The sequence below is a fragment of the Pyxicephalus adspersus genome, chromosome 2 (genome assembly GCF_032062135.1).
Source record: "Pyxicephalus adspersus chromosome 2, UCB_Pads_2.0, whole genome shotgun sequence".
Classification (NCBI taxonomy): Eukaryota; Metazoa; Chordata; class Amphibia; order Anura; family Pyxicephalidae; genus Pyxicephalus; species Pyxicephalus adspersus.
Genome location: NC_092859.1, coordinates 118,324,839 through 118,339,450, shown reverse-complemented (window position 1 = coordinate 118,339,450; position 14,612 = coordinate 118,324,839). Strand labels below are relative to the sequence as shown.

The 14,612-nt window shown below is 37.1% G+C and overlaps 1 protein-coding gene across 10 annotated transcripts in view; it reads right to left on the bottom strand.

Annotated features, from left to right (window-relative positions):
• The window catches only part of NEO1 (neogenin 1), a 79,803-nt gene that overhangs the window by 9,461 nt on the left and 55,730 nt on the right, over nucleotides 1-14,612 (bottom strand). For 3 of the 10 annotated variants that reach the window (XM_072402127.1, XM_072402117.1, XM_072402123.1), the window contains exons 3-22: nucleotides 13,741-14,016; nucleotides 13,179-13,332; nucleotides 11,993-12,129; nucleotides 10,593-10,747; nucleotides 9,484-9,604; nucleotides 7,973-8,189; nucleotides 7,397-7,551; nucleotides 6,967-7,115; nucleotides 6,666-6,804; nucleotides 6,507-6,556; nucleotides 5,841-5,985; nucleotides 5,651-5,761; nucleotides 5,097-5,294; nucleotides 3,829-3,924; nucleotides 3,294-3,517; nucleotides 2,697-2,835; nucleotides 2,493-2,600; nucleotides 1,737-1,931; nucleotides 819-848; nucleotides 260-325 (exon numbers count right to left, since the gene is read on the bottom strand). In XM_072402127.1, the coding sequence (XP_072258228.1) occupies nucleotides 260-325; nucleotides 819-848; nucleotides 1,737-1,931; nucleotides 2,493-2,600; nucleotides 2,697-2,835; nucleotides 3,294-3,517; nucleotides 3,829-3,924; nucleotides 5,097-5,294; nucleotides 5,651-5,761; nucleotides 5,841-5,985; nucleotides 6,507-6,556; nucleotides 6,666-6,804; nucleotides 6,967-7,115; nucleotides 7,397-7,551; nucleotides 7,973-8,189; nucleotides 9,484-9,604; nucleotides 10,593-10,747; nucleotides 11,993-12,129; nucleotides 13,179-13,332; nucleotides 13,741-14,016 (2,865 nt within the window). The remainder of the gene's footprint in view (nucleotides 1-259; nucleotides 326-818; nucleotides 849-1,736; nucleotides 1,932-2,492; nucleotides 2,601-2,696; nucleotides 2,836-3,293; nucleotides 3,518-3,828; nucleotides 3,925-5,096; nucleotides 5,295-5,650; nucleotides 5,762-5,840; nucleotides 5,986-6,506; nucleotides 6,557-6,665; nucleotides 6,805-6,966; nucleotides 7,116-7,396; nucleotides 7,552-7,972; nucleotides 8,190-9,483; nucleotides 9,605-10,592; nucleotides 10,748-11,992; nucleotides 12,130-13,178; nucleotides 13,333-13,740; nucleotides 14,017-14,612) is intronic. The other 7 variants (XM_072402120.1, XM_072402126.1, XM_072402119.1 and 4 more) reach the window with 6 other exon arrangements.

The window sequence follows — 14,612 nt, the reverse complement described above, 5'->3', positions numbered from 1 at the left end:
CGTTTTAGTGAAATTTCACATGTTTGTGTGCCTTAAGATTTAGAGCCCGATAGCACAATCTTGAGCTGTTTCTTGTACCTATACTTTATACCTATAGCCTCACAGTTACCAGAACAATGCAACCATCGGTACTGTAAACTGTGATGCATAAAAGTGTTAATAAAAGGTGCGGTAAGTTGCTCTATTTCTAATTTGCAGTCATAATTGCTATCACATCATGATCCAGCCATTTGTCTCCTGCGATTAAAAAGATATTTACCGCCAAGGGGTGGACCGCCATTGCTTCCTGTATCTGAATTACGGCCTTTCCCAGATACACCAGATGCTGGAAAAGAGAAACTTAATCATATGTCGGACAGTATATGAAGTATAAAATTATGTGATAAAGAAAACAAAAAAACAAAGAAAACATTAAACCACTGCATAACAAAACACGTTCAGTGCTTTACAATACTTGCTCATTAAATTCCACAGGAGAATTGATGGTAGCTCTAAGTCCCAGCCTTTATTACTGACTAAATGAGACTGTTAAGGTACAACAGCCACAGATATTCCAAAAATTAATATCCATCTATGGCAGCACCTCCCCACCCGCTCAGCAATGCAGATCTGTAATAAGGGCTGACACTAAGGAACCCTCAAGCTCATATAAAGAAATTAATGAGTCGAGAGTTGTAAATCATTGAACAGTGCCGACTGACAGTTAAAAGGCCTCAACATTCTTGGCAAAGACATTAAAACGGTACAGAATTTTTCACTAGGTCTAAACATGACAATCCCAATTCCCCCTTTAAAGTTATCACAGAGAACATCATTACCTTGGTTGTTAGGCATGTATGGTGCCGATTCTGCCACAGGAAGGCATGATAAAAAATAAGTTTTGTCATTAAAGAATTAAGGAGGCAAAGTGAAGAAAAAGTAAACAAGGAAGAAAACGATCATGAGTAAGTTAGAACATCTTTTTAGTTTAGACAATAAAAGGAAAAGTAGCAGCATGTGTTTGGAGCAGCAATCCCACATTTGATGTGCGGCGAGATCTCAATCAATGAAGTGAACCTTCCAGACTACACAGTGGTTATGCTTTGCACTACAATATACATGGTGGTTATCCTGTATTCACGTTCATTGCCATTAGGAGATGGGAGAACCAGTAAATAAAGTGACTCCTACTTTACCCAGCAGGGCAGTAAAAAGGGTCACTTATCCAATCTCTAGCAATATTCAATGCAGCGGGGGAACGAGTGACCCCCTTTACTTTACCTTTCATGGGAATAAGAAAGAGCTACTTTTAAATACCACTCCGCCTGAGAAGCCTAGTACAGAATGTGAAATCAAAACACCACATCAGTACTTTAAGATTGGTTTCCATGGCAGAAAAGTTTTAGGCTGTAAAGACTAGATTTTATTCCAGTCCTCAGATACACCAGGTTCATTCTTAAGACAGAGACATATTTTGCAAGTAATTAGAACCTTGTGGATATAGATAAAGTAGACTTTAAAACAAAATTGTTGAAATATGGGTTTTACTTATATATTTTATAATTATATAATATGCAGGAGGTAAGCACCAACAGTAACTGTTTACTTCAGTTCTAGACAATTAAACTATAAAAGGCGGGTCAGAACCAAACACAATATCCATACTAAACAGTCAGGTCCTAGTTACAGGAGATTACACTAGGTAAAGTTAGAAAATGAACGTGCTGTAGACTAGTCAGTTCCTTAGGTTTGCTTACCTTTTGGTGTTCGGAAGAGCACAGCTTCTGACATGGGACCCATTCCTTTAGAATTTCTTGCCTGGATTTTAAAATAATACGGAGTATCTAGAGTCAGCTCTTGAATTTGGTGGGTCAGACGATTTCCGACAACTGGCTCTATTACCCAGTCATGCAACTCTGCATGAACATCTGTACTGTAATATATAATGTAGCCTGTAAGACACAAAAGATAACCCAAATTAAGTAACAAAGGTTTGAAATGATTTGAGAATTCTTTGCTTTATGGTGCATAACCATTACTCCACAAATGAGGATGCTAATGGGCAAGTTAATGCTTTGTAAAGGCACAGAGCATTTCTCTACTCCCCTTCTACTAGCTATTTTTAGACTGTAAGAAAAGGACAGTAGACAGCTTGGTTAGCTTATACGGATGTATATCAATCTTTTGTCCTTTGCGCTGCAAAACTTGGGCTAACAGGAAATTATACCAACAAAACTTTCTTTAGCTGTACTTTCGTTAGCAGAATTTAAACCACATACATTTACTAACTGGCTCATATGGAGCCTTTGTGCATTTCCAGTGTTCTTCATTGATGAAGTTTGTCTTTGCTAATAAAGATTCTGACTGCAATTTAGTCCTATTTAAAAAAAAAAAAAAAAAAAACATGGACAACCCTGTTCCCACACATATATGCTGTAAACATATAGAATAGAATATAGAATAGAATACAAACAAGATGCAAGTGGGAAAAAAAGTCATTTTTGCCACATCACCTGTAATTTTGCCATTAGCTTCCGATGGAGGTTGCCAGTTCACAATAATAGTACGTGGCTTGCCTTCTTTGCTCACAACTGTTACATCTTTAGGTGGTGAGGATGGTACTAGAGAGAGGGGGGTAAAAAAAAAAATCTCAATACTTGTCATAGATTTGAACAAAATTTGGTACAGGTTTTTTTTTTTTTTTTTTAACTAGATACCTGATTCAAAGGTTGTGCCATGGGCAGTCATGCTCCATGTACTTGACCGTCGACCTTTAGTAACCATAACCGAAAATTCATAAAGGGTGTTTGGCTTTAGACCGCTGACCAAGTAGCTGAGTGTTGTACTGTTGGCCATCTGAGAAGGTTAAAAAGTGAGAATACATGTTAGTCTCACAGCCTATCATTTGCTTTTTCCATAGTCATAACCTGAGTTTCAAACTGATCACAATTTATTTACTTGTATTTTTATTATAGCGCCGACATAAAAACGCCTTATAACGTCCATAGTCATATCACTAATTGTCCCTCAAATGAACTCACAAAATATTATCCCTACCATAGTCATATTTAAATTTAAACAGTCAAAGATAATTTTGAGGGAAAACCAATAAACCTAAAATGCATGTTTTTGTTTTTTTGTTTGCAGGAGGAAAACAGAGAAAACCCAAGCAAACACAGGGAGAACATATAATCTCCTTACAGACAGTGTCCTGCCAAGATTGAAATCTGTCACCGCCAAGACAAGATGGGTAGCCACTGAACACTTTATTCTAGTTTATAAACAAGTCAGATACCAATTCTTTAGCTTCTCACCTTGTACTTTGTATTAGCTGGAATGTTGGTCTTCCATCTTGCAGTGTAATAACGAGCATCTGTGATCTTCTGGTTCTTAGGTAGAGAATTGTCCGCCCAGGTAAGTCGCACTGTGTCACTGCTCAGGATGGTGGCTTGGACCCCCACAGGGGGCAACATTGGACTGGGCTCTGGAACTGGGGTGTATGAGGCATGAACAACATAAACATCAACTTCAGAAGTGTCTATGGCACGATTATGAAAATCAATCAAAACAAAATAAAAAGATGAAATGAAAGAATGGATGGAATATAGAACATGAATAAACCATGCAGCAAAATAAATAGATTAGGTACAGCCAAGCCCGAGGCATGTGATAAAATAAATTCAACGTAAATAAAAAGTTTAACAGTTAAAGTAAGAAAGAAAGGGGGAGAGAGAAAAAGAAGAGAGATTTGTTAGTATTAGCAAACTAAACATATTCTGAGATTTCTTTCAAATGTTTATATGTTCCCATTGCATACATAGAGCACAACATGTGAATTCTGCAGATTACCTGTGTGTTGTCGTGTCACAGCACTTTCATATAAAGGAATTCCTTCCCCCATATTGTTGAAAGCCTTCAGGGAGATGACATAGTGTGAACTAGGTTCTGCAAAGAAAGCACATTCATGAATTGACCTACGGGTTTTTTTCTTAAAATATCATTATTACGAAAAGGCAATGTAAAATGATGTAAATCACAAAACACAAAATGCATTGAGAAAAGCAGAGAATATATATATTTAAAAAACTTCAGTAAATGGCTGAATTTTGCTTGGTGCCCCAAAACACTGCTATACTTAATATTTGTTTTTAAAAAATGCTAGCATATTTTTTAATCAAAGACCTCAAAAAATTCTAATGTCATAAATTGCTGGTACATTATCTTCTTAGAAAAACCTAAAGAAAAGTATAAAGTGTCCACATGGGGGCACTGTTACAAAAGAGAATAATCTATTTCAGGTTAACATTTTTAATCCCTACATGTGAACACATTATTAACATTTAAATAACTTCCTGTCTGGCTAACCTTTAACTGGTATCTAGAAAGTCTCCCTCCCCCTACACATAGGCCATTTTAACCCCCCTCCCCACAAGTACTGGCAGTATTACCCAAGAGTGTGTCCTGGCCTCACCCACTGCACACACAAAATGCTTTCTTGAACACCAATCCTGAACGTGCCCGCAAATTGGCAACCCTAACAACTTCCTTCTCTTCAGTGTACATAAGAACACAAAGAGACACTGCTGCAGTAACTTTACTGAAAGCGAGTCATTGCTGAAGCACTGTCACACTGCAGGTATTATATAAACAAAAATGCATTTACTAACCTAAAGTAAAATTTTAAAAAGGTTAACAAATGTACGAGCAGACAGGTTCTTTATTACAGAGGAGACATGTCTTTTCTGCAATACAACAGCCTCACCTGCCTGATAGCAAACCTTTAGATACACTGTATGTACCTTTAGTACACTGCACAAGCACATTCCTGACCCGCCTTGGTGTCGGAAAGAGTAAACTTTGAACTCATACGCAGGAGTTGTGGCATACCAGCCAGGCCAATCAAATTGCTGAAGATCCCCAAGGTGAAAGAGGGCTGGGCCAAGATGTTGGCACTGGCACAGTAGTAGGGGTAGGTGACTTTTACTGTGTTAGGCGAGTTACTTTCTATTTTTGTCTATAGTTATGCTTAAAGCATGATTTTGTTGGCCTAGTCTACATACAGTTTGTGTGTAGTAAAAAATCTGAAATGTTGAATACAAGCAGAAACAGTACTTTACCCAAATTCTCAATTGTGTAGTAACGCTGCTTATGGTCAACACGAACTGTCTGGGCGTGAGGACTTCCAAGTCCATAGCCAATAGCATACCCACGGACAACCACTTGATGCTGATTTTCTGGGGGAGTCCAGCTTACAACAATGCTGGTCACTAAGGAACGCACATGAAGTGAGCTTGGCATATCAGGAACACGAGACTCTAAAGGAGACAAAAGCACAATAAAGTGTATTCCAGTCTGCAATTTTAATGTATATTGCAACAGAACAAAAAGCATCACACAAAACTGCTCACACACCACGTGGAAATGCAACACTGAACACTTGCACAAAATTGAATTGCCAGATCTGTGCAGACATTAAGTGCCTCCCCATTTCTGATAGTACCCCATCTATTGCTCACTGTTTGTTGCATTGCTGGTACAAAATGTTCTGTCGAACTGAATAAGCTGTCGCTCCTGCCCCCTTTTTAAACAAGTAAAAAAATCAAACACAGAATACTACAACTTGCATGCTTTTCTGTTTGAAGGCAACATCCCTGCAAACATGCTTACTCACCATCAAGATCATTTTCAAACGTATCTGCAGAAACCCAGTCAGTGGCTGGTCCACTACCATTAACAGTCATGGCCACAACCCGAAAGCTGTATTCTGTATTCTTCTCTAACCCTGAAGAGAAAAGGGATTTGTAATTGTCAGAAAAATTATATGTAAAACAGAGATGATGCAGAGAGGTGACAGCACTCACCAGTAACTTGTTGTGAGAGCAGGTTGTCTACAAGGATCTCATTAGTTTCTGTTTTTCTTGCAGTCTTGCGGTAACGTAATTTATAGCCTACAATCTGCCCATTCTGGGTACCGACGGGTGGGGCTTGCCACTGTACCAGGATGCTCTAAAAATGTAAAGTTAAATAAAAAACATACTAATTAAATTCCATTTATTCAAAAGCAAAACTGTTAAATCCCTGGATTGTATAATGTTAGACACAATAGACACCCTTGCTGGCCAGCAGCGTTTTTAACATAAAACTGAAAGGCTTGCAGCTTTAAATTTTAAGAGAGTTTTTAACCATTTAAAACAATCTCCTTGACATTTAGTCTCATAAACAAGAACTACCTGTGATAGGATACTTTTAAACATAATAACCAACCAAATTCCTTTGATTCTGTTAGTGTTCACAGCTGAACAACCATTTTAGTGGCATAAATGTTTATAATCCAAACTGAATGAGTCATAATCGCAACCACAACAATTTACAGGATGCACACAGAGTGATCCTTGCATACATGTATTTAATACAATAGCATTGTTAGGCACTTTTTGCAGAAATGTTTGAGCAGGTCAACAGCAATTGTTTGAGCGAACTGAAAGAGCAGGAGTTACAAATCCAAAGTCCATCAAAGCAGGGATTACCTGTGAGCTACGCACTTCCAGGGTCAAGTTCTGCGGAGCAGCACTGGGTACTAGAATACAAGCAAATGACAAGGAGAAATTTAGTGCTTTCAAGCAAGACTGCTGAGTAGAAGAGCACAAGGAAGAGAGGGGTGGTAAAGAAATTATGTAAACACAAACCATCAGAGAGAGTTCGGACAATGACATCCTGTGTTGACACTCCTGGCCCATGTTTATTAATCGCCACGACTCTGAATGTATATTCTGTGTATTTCTTGAGTCCAGTAATGGTATATGAAAGTCCTCCCACATCAATATCCTGCAAATTTAACAAGGAAAAACTAAACACACAAGGTAATCAACATGTATAGCCACGCACTAATAAAAAAATAAAAAAAATATATTGGGAGGAAAAAAGCAACAACACACATGTATTAAACAGGTTACAAAAGGCCCAATTACATAAACACTTTTTACTTACCTGCTCATTTCCTGCACCTTTCTCCATGTAGTAAAGTTTGTAGTTTTGTATTTCCCCATTTCCAGACAGTGGTGTTTCCCAGCTGACACTAACAGAAGTTGGGGAGATAGATGTGGCTCTTAGATTCGGTGCAGGACCTGGCACTTGAACTGTAAAGTTTGAATAAAACAACAAAAAAATACATTAAAGAATAAATAATTGTGTCACAGTATGTATAGAACATAAAAACCCATCTGCCAATAAAACTGGTTCCAAATTTAAAAAATTTAGATGTTGTGCATTTTATCCCCTCCTGCACTTTTATGTGTGTTTACATGCATTTTATTCACATCTAGTAAAAAATGCATCAAATTTGCAGCAGAAACACTTTTTGTAAGACATCACACCTGGCCAACATAGCCCATAGCTTTGTGATTATATACCATCTTACCCTCAGGTTGTGTCTCCACCTTAAGAGGAGGAGAACTTTCTCCAGTTCCATGGTTATTTTGAGCCACAACACGAAAGTAATAAATGGTTTCTGGCAGAAGGTTCTGAATGGTGACCTGTAACTCTCCTGGACGGCTGGTATTCTCTACGCGCTCTCTGCATAAGGTAAATAACAAACAGAGTAAACACACAGTATATATATATATATATATATATATATATATATGACACCTAATTTTGAAGAAGCTTTTGGGATTAGAAAATGTGGTCAAAAGTAAAGGGAAAAGTTCCCCACACATGAATCACTGAAGACATATCTAAACTTTCTTACTCCTACTAAAATCGTAAGCAAGGTTGTGTCTTGTAGTGCATGGTAAAGATGCTGGCTTTGATAGTGACAGCAAACACGTGGGGGAAAAAGGGGGATGGCATTTTGCTATAAAATTTAAAAGGCTTTTTCAAACCATATGCTTTTGTAGGGCTTTAGAAATACTACACTGATGATCGGTGCCTGGATTTACAATAATTAGCACACAATAAAACCATTCACTTTAGAATTTATTATTCCAAACCTCACCTGTTCATTCCCTCTTTGCTGTAGAAGACTTGGTACGTAAGGTTTTCTCCATGAGCATCCGCAGGTACACGCCATGTTAACTTGATGAATCGCGTGGACACCAAAGAGGCCACGACATCCCTCGGGGATGATGGTAGAGGGCCTCCTGGTGTGGCAGCTACATGGTGAGCAGTGGCACGGGTCAGTGAGGGGGCAGGAGAGGTTGGGACGGTAACACCTTGACAAAGGTAAATGGGAGGGGGAGGGGAGGACAAGCACAGGCACACAGACACAGACACGAAAAGCGAAAAACAAGAACAGAAAATAAACAAAACAAACCGGGCACAGCCTCCATGCAGACATGGGCAGCCCACCAACAAGAAGGACACCCTCAGTAATGAGAAGTCAAATAACAAATTCTAATGGCTTAACTAAGTCTTGACTTCCAATAAGCTAATAAAGTGTCACTACTTGCTGGCTATGCTGCCCGCAAACATGCAAAACACAAAACTATTCCAAATGACAAACTAAGGTGTAAGTGTGGCAAACCAGAATGCTTTTTTCTCAATTCACTTGTAAACTTAAACTAGATATTACAGTCTTCCATTTTCCCAAATTTATTTAACAGTTTAATATTATTAAGAGGACACTGTAGACTTTATTCACACAGTGTTTAGAATTAAAGTACTCTACTTCTTTTTATATTAAAAAAATCTTTAAAAAAAATTTTGGTTCTCCAATTCATATAAACATGTAATATAAAAAACTTTACGGATTTAAAACAGGTAAAGCATACACTTTAGGTGCTATAACCAATATAAAATATAACTATCCATATATGCAAAGAATAACACAACAGAATACATTAAAGGTTTGTTTTTTTTTTCAAACAATTCATATAAATTTTGGAAAAGTTAAGACTGTATATCATTAGAAAACACAATTCCATGCACAGGCTCTAAAAAATATAAATATTCAGGGGGGAAAACACTTTAACATAGGAGTGCAGTACAAGGGAATAACTGTGCCACCTGTGATACAATGTAACATTTATTACACCAGCTAAAATAAACTGAATTATTTGTGCCTGTTATGTTATGTCTTTGAACTTTATTCACAGTTTAAGATCAACTTCAATGTAGGATGATAACCTCAATGTCCCAGGAATTTTTCCATGACCCAGAAATCAACAGGGCATATGACGCACAGAAAAGAGGATGCTGCACAGGGGGCAGTGGAAATGTGGATCTGGAAAAATGGGGTCAGCAAACCTAGGCGCAGGTCAATGGAGTAATTCTCCACAGGATTACTAGGCAATGATTATATAATGACTTTAACAATGACAGAAAAGGTCAAAGACACAATGACATAAAAGGAGTCAATATTCAACAAGTCAAAAAATGCCACCAAAATGGTTTGATTTATTACAGATAAAAATGTGGGAAAAATGAGAAGCAGGAATTCTCAAATCAAAAGGGTCTAGTTGCATGGCAGTGCCAAACAGTGAGGGATGCTCAAAAATCTACACTTACCAGGCTCTAATATAATAAGCTGAGCTGCCGCCTGAACATTTCCCACCTCGTTCTCAGCAATACACTGATAAAATCCTTCATCTGAGCGTACCAATCCAAGAACTTGCAGATCATGATCATCCTAAAGACAGAAAAATAGTAAATGATTTGGAACAAAAATCAGACACTCTCAATTCAACTCCCTAAAAACGACATGTGTTCACTCAATCAAGCAAGTTCATATCTGATCAGTAAGTCTGTACGTCTTATGGTCTGACTACAAAAAAAAAAAATAATAAAATCTCCTGCTTAAAATTCTTCAGGGTGAGATTTGTCTAGATTGTGTTTTCCTGGCCAACTGCTGTGGTCATGGCCATCAAGTAAGGTTGATTCCAGTGCATGATCTGGAAGCTAAACATATCCTGCTAAATAGACCAACTTCTAACACTTTACCAACTACAGGATAAAAACCATATTCAAGAGCACTAAGATGTCACAACATGGCATGTGACATGACAATTTGTAAACTTCTATCTATCAAGAATCCCAAGAGAGTAGGAGGGAATACACACCTAAATCATTAAAGAAGAAACCACTCTCTAGGTAACAAACCAACAGCACTAGCCCTTCTAGCTTTCACTGACCCTATTCAATTAGGCAGCTAAATTATAATTTACAAACTACCATAGTCTTATTTTTCTACAACATGAGACTTGCTTCCCCATCACATTGTATCATTCATTTCTTTGAAGAAATATTTTCTTACCAACTAGATTTATTACAACAGCAATTATTTGCTTAAAGACTTTTTGGGTGTTCCCATTTTCAATAAAAAAGCAGTTTGAAGGGGTCAATGGATCATAGCAGTCACATTCCTTAATCTCAACACTCACAAATTGTAAAAGCAAGGAGATGTTGGGATTTTTCCAATCCAGCTCAAGTCAAAGAATGCTATTAGAAACATTTTTTCCCAAACCATTTTCGAGTTTAGAAAAAAGAAAATTAGTGTGCAAACTTTACTTTTATCAAAGTTAAAAATTACAGCTCTGTGTAAGCTTTGTCTGACAGAGACACTATAGTGCAATGGTAGGCCAGACTACAACCATGCAACTCAAACACCATTAACTCACCACTATTTTGAAGTAATCGCTTGGAATAACCATGTCTCCATTCTTCACCCATTTGACAGCGGGCGCCGGTTTTCCACTCACCTCACACTCAAACACAATGTCCATAGATTCATGAGCATGAGTATTAGATGGCTTTACATGAAAAACAGGAGGCACTGCATAAACAGAGAAAATTTAAATTAGTGCATTTTTTTTAATTCTGCTTCAGTAAGATGATACTTGCATTTATGTACCAGAAAATATTCCACAATACTCTCTAGCTTGTAGCAATATAGGCAAAAAAGCTTTCCAGATTGAATGAGCTCAGGAAATGGATAAGGTCAATCTACCAGATGACAATGATAAAGGTAATGATGATTAACAGCAGGTAGAACCACAAACTGTTTAGGAAATACTTATTATTTTTTTCACCAACACAAACTCTGTTGGAGAGGGAAAGGAGTGACCCGATTTATTATCCAACAATCAATATTATCACCTGGAGGGAAATGGGACAGGCCCTCAGAGAGGGAAGTACCACATCCTCTCCCAGATAATAAACAAAAGATTAAAGTAAAACATAGTGCCAAAGTCATAGTTGTATTTTTTTCCATGATGCTTTTCACACAAAGCTTATCAAGTATTGCATTCAAGCTTACTACAACACCCAAACTTCTGGAGGTGCTTAGACTAAGTAAACCTTAAAAAGACAGTTGGGAGTACAAAAAATTAAAAATAAAAAACACATGTAGCAGAAAAAGTTTCAAACAGACTACAGTATGGACTATACAGATGATATTGCCAACTGCCAACTATAAAACTTGCATTATAAAACATATCACAATTCTTTAAAAAAAAAATTGCAATATAGATTCCGTTAGAAAGTTTTAGGATTTTTGTAGGAATACAGTTTTACCCACTGTCAATAAATAGCAACTAGACCTCTTTAACCATTACAAATCAATTAATTATTATGACTTGATTTATTTACAATGCCAGAAGTTTAGGTTTAAACTGTAAACACTGATGCAAATATATTATTGCAATATTTTATTATTCCATTATTCAATAAAGATTTTTTTTTTATTCATTGTGTATGGAATATTTGAGTATTTTGTGTTGGAAACTTTTACCTGGAGTATCATAAAGCCGTATTTATAGAATCTTATTGCTTGTTAACATGTTAGGGGCATGGTATCATTAGGATCCTCGTGTGCATGTTATGTAAAGACCAAAAAATAAGTACATAGAACAACTGAAATGAAAGGTATGTTAAGTAAAATTATAAATATGCATTTTTTTACAGATCAGTCAAACTGGCAGCCACCATCTATTCTATAGAAACACTTGTCCTGTACACACTGTACACAGGAGGCCTGCCACCTCATGCAAAGCTGAAGTGCTGCTCACAGTTCCCTTACCTTGTACAAATAGTTCAGCTTGAGCATGTATAGTTTGGTTTCCATTGTCTGCTGTACATGTATAGATCCCAGCATCCTCCTCTGTTACATTGCTGATCTGCAGGCTGCCTCCTGCCAACAATGCCAATCTGTCGGAGCTGTAAGTAGTAGACACAGTCAATGGAAGGGCACAGTCAAAACCATCTAAGCTTGCATTGAATTGAACAATAGCAACAACAGGACAGAAGAAATCCCAACAGTACTGACCTTCCTAGATCACCAAATGTCAGGAAAAAATGAAGTTGTATGTCAATAGATCTTTATATCACCCCACAGGGTTCTACTGTTATCACTAGAGAGCTAACAGCATAAATACTAGTTCTATAGCACAAACACAAGGCAATACTGTGACTCTAAAAGAAGACATCACAGCTTTAATAAGAAGAAAAATCAGTTTAACATGATACGAAATACACTTGTATTGTACAATAACAAAAAAAATATATTTAACAAAAACAATAACACTGGATTCCTATATATAGGGAGCAGCCTAAATCTTATGTTTTTTTTTTTTTTTTTTTAAGTACCATCTATAGCAGTATATTTGTTTAAACAGTAAGATTCAGGCCCTTGGTCTGATTTAAATTGACAAATCCTCTGTAAAACAGCCCTAACACCCTGCTTAGTAAAAGTTCACATATCCATTAAAGTTACACACAAACAACAGTACTCCCTGCCTGAGGAAACCCGAGTAAAATGGAAAACTTTATTAGTATTACCATGCTTCCTCTCCTTTCCAGTTTTTCTACAGACTTCAAAAGGCACTGAAAATTTTCGGTTGTACTAATACATTCTGAGTTTTTTGTTCAAGGTGTTACCTGACAATTTAGGAGTTCAATATGTTGTGCAACAGACATGGAAAGCTGAAAAGATCTTAAAGAGCATTCTGACCTACTGCACTGTGGTAAGTTTGCCTGAGGTTCGACAGACATTTGGATTAAAAATGAGGAATGGTGCAACTTGGTTTAAATATTTCATAAGAGAAACTATGATCATACAATTGATCCGATACTAGAACCACAAGGTTTTGCTGTACCCATTACTGTTTAATTATGCTGATTCAAAAAATGTAAAAAAGTTTATGGTTTTACAAATGAGACAAATATGTAACTTAAAATGTAAACAACCTTATGAAAGAATAAATTACCTGATAAAAAGGATTTCTTCTTGTTTGTGGCTCCAGCGTATGTCTGGGGTTGGGAAACCAGACACTACACAGGAAAGAAGTACAGTTTGTCCTGCAACGCTATTAACAGAGGAAGGCTGGCGGAGAAAAACCAGGGGGCGTTCCTCTCCGGTTTCTAAAGGAAAAAAGAAAAGATTACAAAGATTTACTAATGTCAGACGTAAGCCTCATGAACAGCCATAACTTACCATTAAAAATAATGTGCCTGCCAGGATGATAAAAGCTCAATATCAAGAGTAATAGTTTATCTGACCTGACATGATACAACTGCCAGTAGGAGTTAAAAGTTCACTTACAAAGGACAATACAGGATCGGGAAAGTCTACAAAGAAGGAAATTGGGACCCAAAGTAATGCTCCTCCCAATGAGTCTATTGCAGAGCATTGATACCAGAATCTTAAAAATTGCAGAAAGAAAACATCACCACCCTCCAGGAGACAAACCTACACAACCCAGCATACACAAAGACAACAACAATATTTGTGTGAACACATGAACAACATGAAAAAAAAAAAAAAATTACCCGACAGCACTTGAATCTCTGCCTCTTCACTGTATTTGAGGGATGCTCCACTGCCCACTCCACACCGATATAGACCGGCATCGCTCTCATTGGCATTGCTGATAACCAAGCTGCCATTAGACAGCAATGCAACTCTGTCATCCAGTTCTCGTAAAGACCTGTCTTGCTCCCAATGAACAAATGATACCAGTTCTGGGCTTACATCACAGCTTAATATAAAGCTATCCCCAATGTACACAGAAGAGGCCTCAGGCTGGCTGGAAAATCGGGGAAGACCTAAAAAAAGGAAAAAATAAATGTACAATAGTCAATCAAGGTGAAACAGTTCACACAAACAATTTGTAGAAAATTACCATATTACATTGTGTGTAACTGAGTATACAAAAATGTATATACATTCCTGGATTTTGGTACCCAGCAACATTAGGCAACAAATGTCTGCATGACCTCTCCAGTCTCATCCATTGATACCAACAACTTTAGCTTGGTCATTGGATACTTTGTGGCCTCTCCCAATAAGTCTGCCTTTATGGTGAACTTTGTTTTATGAAAATATTTTTACAGCAATGCAATTCCTTACTTCTAAATTATGGATTTGAACTGTACCACAAGAAATATGCAATTTTTTGGAAATGTTATTGTCATTCACATTATTCATGTATATTACTGTTTTATGGCATTTTGTGCGTTAGCTGTACCAGTGATTATTTAGGTATGTTATAGTATGTTATAGGGCAGTAACTTTTGAGTTTTACACGTTTTGTGACAATAAATAAAAAACTTCCAAGAATCATTTTTACAGTCACTACAAATTACCATGAGCCATATTTAACAGCATTGTGCAGATATTATATAGCATAATATGGACACAA